We start from the raw sequence: 11,008 nt of genomic DNA, 5'->3' as shown, positions 1-11,008 counted from the left end.
GCAGTGACTGTGGGGAGTGGGATGCAGTGACCGAGGTGAGTGGGATGCAGTGACTGAGGTCATAGAGTCATAGAGTCATAGAGTTATACAGCACGGATAGAGGCGCTTCGGCCCATCGTGTCCGCGCCGGACATCAAGCCCTGTCTCCTCTAATCCCATATTCCAGCATTTGGTCCGTAGCCTTGTATGCTATGGCATGTCAAGTGCTCATCCAAATGCTTCTTGAATGTTGTGAGGGTTCCTGCCTCCACAACCCTTTCAGGCAGTGAGTTCCAGACTCCAACCACCCTCTGGGTGAAAAAGTTCTTTCTCAAGTCCCCTCTAAACCTCCCGCCTTTTACCTTGAATCTATGTCCCCTTGTTATAGAACCCTCAACGAAGGGAAAAAGCTCCTTATTATCCATCCTATCTGTGCCCCTCATAATTTTGTACACCTCAATCATGTCCCCCCTCAGCCTCCTCTGCTCCAAGGAAAACAAACCCAATCTTCCCAGTCTCTCTTCATAGCTGAAGCGCTCCAGCTCTGGTAACATCCTGGTGAATCTCCTCTGCACCCTCTCCAAAGCGATCACATCATTCCTGTAGTATGGCGACCAGAACAGCACACAGTACTCCAGCTGTGGCCTAACCAGTGTTTTATACAGCTCCATAATAACCTCCTTGCTCTTATATTCTATGCCTCGGCTAATAAAGGCAAGTATCCCATATGCCTTCTTTACCACCTTATCTACCTGTTCCGCCGCCTTCAGGGATCTGTGAACTTGCAAACCAAGATCCCTCTGACCCTCTGTCTTGCCTTGGGTCCTCCCATTCATTGTGTATTCCCTTGCCTTGTTAGTCCCTCCAAAGTGCACCACCTCGCACTTTTCCGGGTTAAATTCCATTTGCCACTGTTCCGCCCATCTGACCAACCCATCTATATCGTCCTGCAGACTGAGGCTATCCTCCTCGCTATTTACCACCCTACCAATTTTTGTATCATCAGCGAACTTACTGATCATACCTTTTACATTCATATCCAAGTCGTTAATGTAGACCACAAACAGCAAGGGACCCAGCACCGATCCCTGTGGTACCCCACTGGCCACAGGCTTCCAGTCACAAAAACAACCTTCGACCATCACCCTCTGCCTTCTGCCACTAAGCCAGTTTTGTATCCAAAGTGCCAAGGCACCCTGGATTCCATGGGCTCGTACCTTCTTGACCAGTCTCCTGTGGGGGACTTTATCGAAGGCCTTACTGAAATCCATGTATACCACATCCACTTCGTTACCCTCATCCACACGCCTAGTCACCCCCTCAAAAAATTCAATCAAATTAGTCAGACATGATTTTCCCTTGACAATGCCATGTTGACTATCCCTGATTAATCCTTGCTTCTCCCAGTCGAGACTAATTTTGTCCTTCTGAATTTTTTCCAATAATCTTCCTACCACTGATGTTAGGCTCACTGGCCTGTAGTTCCCCGGTTTTTCCCTACTCCCCTTCTTGAATAATGGTACTACATTAGCAGTTCTCCAGTCCTCTGCAACATCGCCTGTGGCCAGAGAGGTTCTGAATATATGTGGGATGCAGTGACTGAGGGGAGTGGGATGCAGTGAATGAGGTTAGTGGGATGCAGTGACTAAGGGGAGTGGGATGAAGTGAATGAGGTGAGTGGGATGCAGTGACTGAGGTGAGTGGGATGCAGTGACTGAGGTGAGTGGGATGCAGTGACTGAGGTGACAGGGTTGCAGTGACTGAGGTGAGTGGGATGCAGTGACTGAGTTGAGTGGGTTGCAGTGACTGAGGTGAGTGGGTTGCAGTGGCTGAGGTGAGTGGGATGCAGTGACTGAGGTGAGTGGGTTGCAGCGATAGAGTGGAGTGAGTTGCAGTGACTGAGGTGAGTGGGATGCATTGACTGAGGTAAGTGAGTTGCAGTGACTGAGGTGAATGAGTTGCAGTGACTGAGGTGAGTGAGTTGCAGTGACTGAGGTGAGTGGGATGCAGTGACTGAGGTGAGTGGGTTGCAGTGATAGAGTGGAGTGAGTTTCAGTGACTGAGGTGAGTGGGTTGCAGTGATAGAGGGGAGTGTGTTGCAGTGTATGAGATGAGTGGGATGCAGTGACTGAGATGAATCTGATGCCGCGCCTGAGGAGATTGTCATTTCGTGACTGAGGGCTGCAGGATTCAGTGACTTGGTGTGAGATATAGTGACCGAGGTGAGTGGGATTTGTGACTGAGTGCAGTGGAATGTGGAGACTGATTGGAGTGGAATGTAGTTACTGAGAGGACCTGGAGGTAGTGACTGAGGGGAGTGAGCTGAAGTGACTGAGGGCAGTAGGATGCAGTGACTGAGGGGAGTGAGCTGAATTGACTGAGGGCAGTGGGCTGAGTGATTGTTGCGAGTGGGATGCAGTGTCTAACTGGAATGGGATGTAGTAACTGAGGGGAGTGGGGTGAAGAGACTGAGGGGAATGGGATGCCGTGACGGAGGAGAATGGGATGTCGTGACGGAAGAGATTTGGATGCAGTGACTGAAGGTAGTGGGATATTGAATGACGTGAGTGGGATGTACTGACTGAGAGAAGAGGAATTAGTGACTGAGGGAAACGGGATGATGTGACCGCGGGGAGTGGGATGTGGTGTCTGAGAGGACCTGGAGGTAGTGACTGAGGGGAGTGAGCTGCATTGACTGAGGCGTTTGGGATGCCGGGACGGAAGAGATTGTGATGTAGTGACTGAGGGTAGTATGAAATGGAGACTGAGGGGAGAAGGATTCCGTGACTGAGGGCAGAGGAATGCAGTGACTGAGGGGAGTAGGATGTTGTGACTGAGTGTAGTGCAATGTAGTGACTCAGGGGAGTGGGATGTAGTGACGGAGGGGAGTAGGATGTTGTGACTGATGGGAGTGGGATGTAGTGACTGAGGGGAGTGGGATGGCGTGACTGGGGGGAGTGTGAAATGGTGACTGAGGGGAGTTGGATGAAGTGACTGAGGGGAGTGGGATGTAGTGGCTGAGGAGAGTGGGATGTACTGGCTGAGGAGAGAGGGATGTATTCACTGGGGGGAGTGGGAGGTAGCGTTGAGGGGAGTGGGATGTAGTAACTGGGGGGAGTGGGAGGTATTGAATGAGAGAACTAAGAGTTAGTGACTGAGGGGAGTGGATTGAAGCGACTGAGGGGAGCGGGAGGTAGAGATTGAGTGGAGTGGGATGTGGTGACTGAGGGGCGTGGAATGCAGTTACTGAGGGGAGTGGGAGGTAGAGATGGAGGGGAGAAGAAAGTAGTGACTGATCGTAGTTGGATGTAGTGACTGAGAGGAGTGGGGTGTAGTGACTGAGTGGAGTGGGATGTACTGATTGAGGAGAGTGGGATGTAACGACTGAAAGGTCCTGGAGGTAGTTACTGTGGGGAGTGAGCTGAAGTGACTGAGGGGAGTGGGATGCAGTGACTGAGGGGAGTGGGATGTGGATACTGAGGGGAGTGGGATGTGGATACTGAGGGGATTGGGATGCAGTGACTGAGGGGAGTGGGATGCTGTGACTAAGGGGAGTGGGATGCAGTGAATGTGCGAAGTAGATTGCAATGATTGTGATGAGTTGGCTGTAATTATTGAGGGGAGTGTGATGTGGATACTGAGGGTACTGGGTTACCGTGATGGAGGGGAGTGGGACGTGATGACTGAGGGGAGGGAGGTGCAGTGACGGAAGGGAATGTGTTGTCTTGCCTGTCAGTGGTGGGATGCAGTGACTGAGGGGAGTAGTATGCCGTGATTGAGTGCTGTAGGTTGTTGTGAATTAAGGGAGTCGGATGCATGGGTATTGAGCAGTGAGATGTAGTGACTGATGTGTGTGGGATATAGTGATTGAGTGGAGTAGGATGTAGTAACTGAGGGGAGTGAGATTTACTAATGATGGGAGAGAGATATCGTTTTGCCCGGTGTAGTTACTGAGAGGAGTGTTTGAAATTCTCCGAAATCGATTACCAGCTTTGTCTCCAGCACTGCAATATTCTCCTTAATCAACACTGCCACCCCCTCTACCTCCTTTTTCCTCCTTTCCCATCTTTCCTGAACACCTTGTATCAAGCAATATTCAATACCCAATTTTTCCCTTTTTTGAGCCTGGTCTCCGTGATCGCTACTACATCATATTCCCATGTGGCTATTTGCGCCTGCGGCTCACCAGCCTTATTTTCCACGCTTCGTGCTTTTACACACACCTATCCTAGACCTTCTCGTATCCGCTCTTCGTTTCATCCCATGTAATGCTGTACAATTTCTTACTTTAGTGCTATTCCTCTCTCCCAATTCTTTGTGCACTTGCTTCACTTTTACTAATGCTACGTTCTGGTGCCCACCCCATGCCAAAATAGTTTTAACCCTCCCCCACAGCACCAGAGAACCTCCCCCAAAATAGGTTCCACGGAGATTTGAATTCTGGATCGCTGGATTCAGTGTCCAGTGTGCTCACCATTACACCATGGAAATGATACCTAATGTGTTCGGGACCTCTGTTGTCTCCCATTTTAGAGTCGTGTCAGATCCAACAGAAGATAATCCATTAAAACAAAAACAGGAGCCTGGCAGCGGCTGCACTGATCTGTTGTTTTCAATTACTGTAATAAATATAGAAGATCAAATATCTAATTGTCTCCCTGGAGGCTGTTTCAGGTATAAATAAGACAACACTTGAATGCCGTGCAGCGCACCTCAGAGCTTCTCATAGAAATGCACGGATCACCAAAAGGTCTGGTGATTGCCCTTTACTATCCCGTCCTTGCAGTTATCGGTGTTCCAGGTAAAGTATTGCAATTAGCTATTAGTTACGTAAATCGTTGTTTAACTGTATCACTGCTCTTATTTACCGGTTATCATTTCTCCCTTTTAACGGTATAATTTCTATTCTTTAACTGTATCATCTCTTCCCTTTAATTGTATAATTTCTCCCATTTATGGTTATCATTCTCCCGGTTAATGGATCATTTCGACCCTTTAACGGTACAATTTCTCCCCTTTAACGGTATCATTATTCGCTTATATCGGTATTCGTACGCATTGTGTTATTGACCCTGTTACTGTCAGTGAATTAGCAACTTCAAGAGTAACAACTTACATTTATATAGCACCTATAACATAGTAAAATGTCCCAAGTTGCTTCAAAGGAGTGTTATCAAAGAAAGTTTGACACTGAACCACTCAAGGTTATGCCAAAACAGATGGCCAAGAGCTTGGTCAAAGACGTTGTTATTAAGGAGCGTTTTAAAGGAGGAGAGAGAGGTGGAGAGGTTTACGGAGGGAATTCCAGAGTTTACGGCCTGGGCTGCTTAAGGTCGCCAATGGTTTAGCGATGAAAATCAGGGATGTGGAAGAGGCCAGAATTGGAGGAATGCTGAGATCTTGATTGTAGGGTTGGAGAAGGTTGCAGAAATAGGGAAGGGCGAAGCCATGATGGAATTTGAAAGCAAGGATGAGAATTTTAAGATCGAGGCGTTCCATGACCGGGAGCCAATGTAAATCAATGAGCACAGCGGTGGATGTGTGAATGGGGCTTTGTGCGAGTTGGGATACGGGCAGCAGAGTTTTGGATGAGCTCATGCTGACAGAGGGTGGAAGCTGGGAGGTAGGCCAGGAGAGCATTGGAATATTGGAGTCCAGAGCTAACAAAGGCTATCGGATGAGGCTTTCAGCAGCAGATGAGCTGAGGCAGGTGTGGAGATGGGCGAAGTTATGGAGGTGTAAGTAGGTGGTCTTGGTAATGGAGAGGATAGCCAGTATTTTACCAATATTCAACTGTTAGCATAGTGTACATGTAGTTCCATTGTGCTATTGACACTATAAGGTGGTTGAATTATCACACTGTTATCACGGCGTATATGAAGTTCTGTTGTGGTCTTCGTCCTGCACAGTGAAATGTAACACTTTTTTATCAGAGTATATATTGTATTACAGCTATTGCATTGTGAGTGGCATTATCACGTTATTATAAGCTATGCATCGAAATTACTTTATAACCTGCTGCAAACTGACCGGTGGTGGGTTCAGTTCTAAGGGCGCCCTAAGCCCTCGGCTACCGTGACCGTTCTTGATACTGAGGGCAATTTCACTGTAATTGTGAAATTAACCTGGAAGATACATCGGGGGCTGCACATATGAGTACGAAGTGTAACCGCTGGCGATCCGTTAAACAGCAGCAATAGGGTAAGAATTCTCTGCTTCCGATCCCAGCATTCTACACGGCAGTAAGTCTGGTTGCGTTCACTGTCAGTTATCGCTGCATTAATTAAATCAAATCTCTGTGTTAGTTTTACTAAATGTTTGTGATATTGACTGGATTTATAAATAATTCAACCAATCAATGATGGAACTGAATAATCGTGAAGCAGCTGGTTGAATTTAATCACTGGATATATTCATTACTGACTGGCTTTATTAAATGATTAGTTTACTTGTCTTCGTTTTGAATACTATTTACAAAACAGGCAAATCTCAAAAAACGATTCATCGATGAGATTAAGTATTCCCGACTGAATTCAATGATTGATTTGATTTAAAGGATATTGTTACGGAGCGAGTTGTTAACAAAAATATAAGGAATGTAACAAGTTGCTCTTTTATTAAAGAATCTTCATTTGCCCCATACTCGCACAGCGCTGGTTTTCTGCTCTCAGTCTCTAACTTGTTCAAGGCAAATCGGTCTAACTTGATAGAGTTTTTTGATGTGTTAACATAGAGGGTCGACGTGGGCAATACGGTTGATGTGTATATGGACTTCAAAAGGCGTTTGATAAAATGCCGCACGATAGGCTTGTCCTGGAGATTGAAGGCCATGGAATAAAGGGCAATATATGAATTGAGAATTGGCGAAGTAACAGGAGCCAGAGAGTAGTGATGAACGGTAGTATTTCGTACTGGAAGGAGGTACACAGTGGTGTTCCCCAGGGGTCGCAACTAGGACCACTGCTTTTCTTAATATATATTAATGACTTGGACTTGGGTGTACAGGGCACAATTTCACAATTTGCAGATGACCCATAAATTGGAAGTGTAGTAAACAGTGAGGAGGATAGTGATAGACTTCAAGAGGATACAGACAGGATGGTGGAATGGGCGGGCACGTGTCAGGTGAAATTTAACGCAGAAAAATGTGAAGTGATCCATTTCGGTAGGAAGAACGAGGAGAGGTAATATAAACTAAAGGGGACAATTCCAAAATGGATACCAGAACAGAGAGATTTGGGCGTATTTGTAGTCAAATCGTTGAAGGTGGCAGGGCAGGTTAAGAAAGCGGTTAAAAAAACGTACGGGATTCTGGGCTTTATAAATAGAGGCATATAGTACAAAAGCACGGAAGCGATGATGAACCTTTATAAAACGCTGGTTAGATCACAACTGGAGTATTGTGTCAGTTCGGGGCACCACACTTTAGGAAAGATGTGAAGGCCTTGGAGACGGTGCAGAAAAGATTTACTAGAATGATTCCGGGGATGAGGGACTTTCGAATCGTGGATAGACTGGAGAGGCTGGGGTTGTTCTCCTTGGAACAGAGAAGGTTGAAAATCATGAAGGGTCTAGACAGAGGAGACAGAGAGAAACTGTTCCCATTGGCGGAAGGGTCAAGGACCAGAGGACATCGATTTAAGATGATTGGCAAAAGAACCAAAGGTGACGTGAGGAAAAACTTTTTTGCATGATGAATGTTTAGGATCTGGAATGCACTGCCCGAGGGGGTGGTAGAGGAAGATTCAATCATGGCATTCAAAAGGGGGTTGGATAAGTACTTAAAAGGAAAAAAAAATACAGGGCTATGGGAATTGGGCGGGGAGGTGGGACTAGCTGGATTGGTCTAGCATGGAGCCGGCAGAAACATGATGGTCCGAATGGCCTCCTTCCGCGCTGTTACTCTTCTAGGATTCTATGATTCTATGAACTCCATTCATTGGTTCAGCATGGCACTGCTCTTCCACATTAGCTGCTGCTGACGGTTTTCCAGTGACCGCTGCTGATTCCGGGTGTCCGTCCTGCTCTTTTCACCTGCCAATGTCCCGGACTGTTCCCGTTTTCGTTCTTTTCTCCACATTGTATAACTGGTGCCATCTCTCATCTCTGAGTCACAAAGTTGTAGTTCACTATCCATTACAGGACAAAGCCGATAATTTTTCATAACAGCGCAGAGTTGTAACGAGGGAGCGTGTCGGAAGGGCTTTCTCCGAATGATACCTCATCATCTGCCAGTCACAATGGGTCCGCTGGTCATTGAAGATCCCAGGTGACTATCAGCAGAAGAACTTGGAGTTATCACTGTCTGCTCGCCAACATTCCCTCCGCAAATTCAGAGATTATCAATTGTCTGTTCACCCCTCCCGCTTTTTGGGAATCTCTTTGGACAAGCTGACTGTTGAATTTTCCAACAGTGAATGATTTGACAGTAATTCATCGATGAGAGTGATTGCGTCGCCAATGGGACAACATCGGTTTTAAATGCAAGTTTTTTGTTCTTTCTTGCATGTTTCCAGTTTTATTGTCGAGTGTTTTATGATTTATTATCTGAAATATCTTCTGCAATACATGCACTTTCCCGTCACCTAATCTTCGTATTTATTATGAACTATTTTACTGATTCTTTAAGACCTGTTCCTTTTCTTGTCTATTTGACGTTCCCACGTTGGTTTCAATGGGTTTCTTGTTCCCATTGTGTTTTTATATTAATTCACATGCCGATGTCTTTGGCCTGTCTCATTTATAATCCGGATGATTATTTTAAACAGAGAAATGGGAATCCAAAGGGTATGGGATCGATTTCATCTCAGGATCAAGTGTCAACGTTGTAAATTTCACACCTAATTCTGTCAAACGTATGATTTTGCTGGGAGTCGGATCACTAATCTTCCTGTTTTCGCTCGCACACAGACATTTCCTCCCCTTTTTTCTCTTCCAGTTAACTTGGCAGTGATTGTGACCCTGTCCCGAGGAAGGTGCGGTCTCTCCAGATGTATTACTTACTACCTGGTGTCCATGGCGGTGACGGATCTCCTCGTCATTATCACGGCTGTGATATTAAACCGGATTGTGTGTCTTTATTTCCCATTCAGTTTCCTGTCCATCACCCCGGTCTGTAGTCTCAGTTTTGTGTTAATTTATGCAATTAGAGACGGTTCTGTCTGGGTAACGGTCGTGTTCACCTTTGATCGATTTGTAGCCATTTGTTGTCAGGAGCTGAAAACAACATATTGTACCGAGAAAACGGCGGCTGATGTTATCGGAACGGTCTGTGTCCTGAGCTGTTTAAAAAATACTTTCTGGTATTTTATATATGAAACGTTGTATACAATTAACAACATACCCTGGTTCTGCAAGATAAAGTTAATATTTTATACCTCACCTGCATGGGCCACATTTGACTGGATTCACCGCATTTTAACCCCTTGCCTCCCATTCATTCTGATTTTATTGCTCAATGCTCTGACCGTCAGGCACATTTTAGCGGCCATTAGAATCCGCAGAAGACTCCAGGTCCGCAGCAAAGTTGAGAATCAGAGTGACCCAGAGATGGAGAGCCGGAGAAAATCCATTGTTTTGCTCTTCTGTATTTCGGGCAGTCTCATCCTGTTATGGTTATTGTTTCTCATAACTTTCCTCTATGTCCGAATTGCGAACGTTAGTTATTTCTCAGGTTCTAATTTCGATGAATCAAACTTTATTCTGGAGGAAAGCGGATTCATGCTTCAGCTTTTGAGTTCCTGCATCAACCCATTTATTTATGCAGGAACCCAGACTAAATTCAGAGAGGAGTTAAAGAATGGAGTGAAATATCCACTGTGGTTAATTGATAAATTATTTAAATAATGAAAATTCTAAAAACCATCATGATTGGACCTTATATTCCATCCGAAACTCTTCTCGCCCATGTCACACACTGCCTGACCTCTCAGATAAACAGTCACTCACACTAAGATCATTTACCAATGTGAAATTACGATTGCTTAATTCAGCGTTGCAATCTGTTATTAATTAGTTTCCAGTTCTCTTGTCGGTGCTGACTCAGGCCTGGTACATTCCCACCAGCCCCGAGGCCCCTCGAGTATCTTCACATTGAGATGGGAGACAGAGAGTCCGAGATCTGTCTGTTGTTAGATGTCAAGTTTAACAGTTTAATAAAGTGAGACCAGTAACCCTCCTGGCAATGGTTTGGATCTTGTGCACTCTCCGAAATGGGAAGACGTATTGTCCCGACCCATTGTTCTGCGCTCACTGAGCACGGCCCCAAATCCATAATTATAGGAACACAGGATTTGCGAGACGCAAAAAGATCAAGTTCCATCTAGTTCGCCTTTTCCCTTCCTAGGAGACACATAATACGATGAGAATGGAGTTGTTGACGAGTGTACAACGAGAACTGCGGGTAAAAAAGGCCCTGCGGCTATTTGTGGTCCTCAAGAGTGTAGCAGATTGCCTTATCTGCATTATTATAGAATCGTGGAAAATTTTCCGCACAGAAGGAGGCCATTCGGCCCATCGTGTCCGCGCCGACCGAAAATGAGCCACCCAGCCTAATCCCACGTTCCAGCACTTGGTCAGTAGCCCTGCATGTTACGGCACTTCCAGTTCACATCCAAGTACTTTTTAAATGAGTTGAGGGTTTCTGCCTCTTCCACCCTTTCAGGCAGTGAGTTCCAGACCCCCATCACCCTCTGGGTGAAAAATGTTTTCCTCAGCTCCCCTCTAATCCTTCCACGAATCACTTTAAATCTATGCCCTCAGGTTATTGACCTCTCTGCTATGGGAAATATATCCTCCCTATCCACTCTATTTTGGCCCCTCATAATTTTGTACACTTCAATTAAATCCCCGCTCAGCCTCCTCTGATCCAAAGAAAACAACCCCAACCTATCCAATCTTTCCTCATAGGTAAAATTCTACAGTCCTGCAACATCCTTGTAAATCTCCTCGGTGCGCTCTCTGGTGCAATTACATCCTTCCTGTAACGTGGTGACCAGAACTGTACACATTACTCCAGCTATGGCCGAAC

The 11,008-nt window shown here is 45.9% G+C and overlaps 1 protein-coding gene across 1 annotated transcript; it reads left to right on the top strand.

Moving 5' to 3' along the window:
- Positions 1-4,710: 4,710 nt before the first annotated feature.
- On the top strand, positions 4,711-9,825 carry LOC137315001 (probable G-protein coupled receptor 139). The gene is made up of 2 exons (XM_067979958.1): positions 4,711-4,780; positions 8,918-9,825. Exons 1-2 carry the CDS (start codon positions 4,711-4,713, stop codon positions 9,823-9,825), a joined length of 978 nt encoding a protein of 325 aa, XP_067836059.1.
- Positions 9,826-11,008: the final 1,183 nt, after the last annotated feature.

Source organism: Heptranchias perlo, unplaced genomic scaffold (assembly GCF_035084215.1).
Source record: "Heptranchias perlo isolate sHepPer1 unplaced genomic scaffold, sHepPer1.hap1 HAP1_SCAFFOLD_53, whole genome shotgun sequence".
Taxonomy (NCBI): domain Eukaryota; kingdom Metazoa; phylum Chordata; class Chondrichthyes; order Hexanchiformes; family Hexanchidae; genus Heptranchias; species Heptranchias perlo.
The sequence above is the reverse complement of the archived record's forward strand: the minus strand, read 5'-3'. Positions and strand labels throughout refer to the sequence as shown.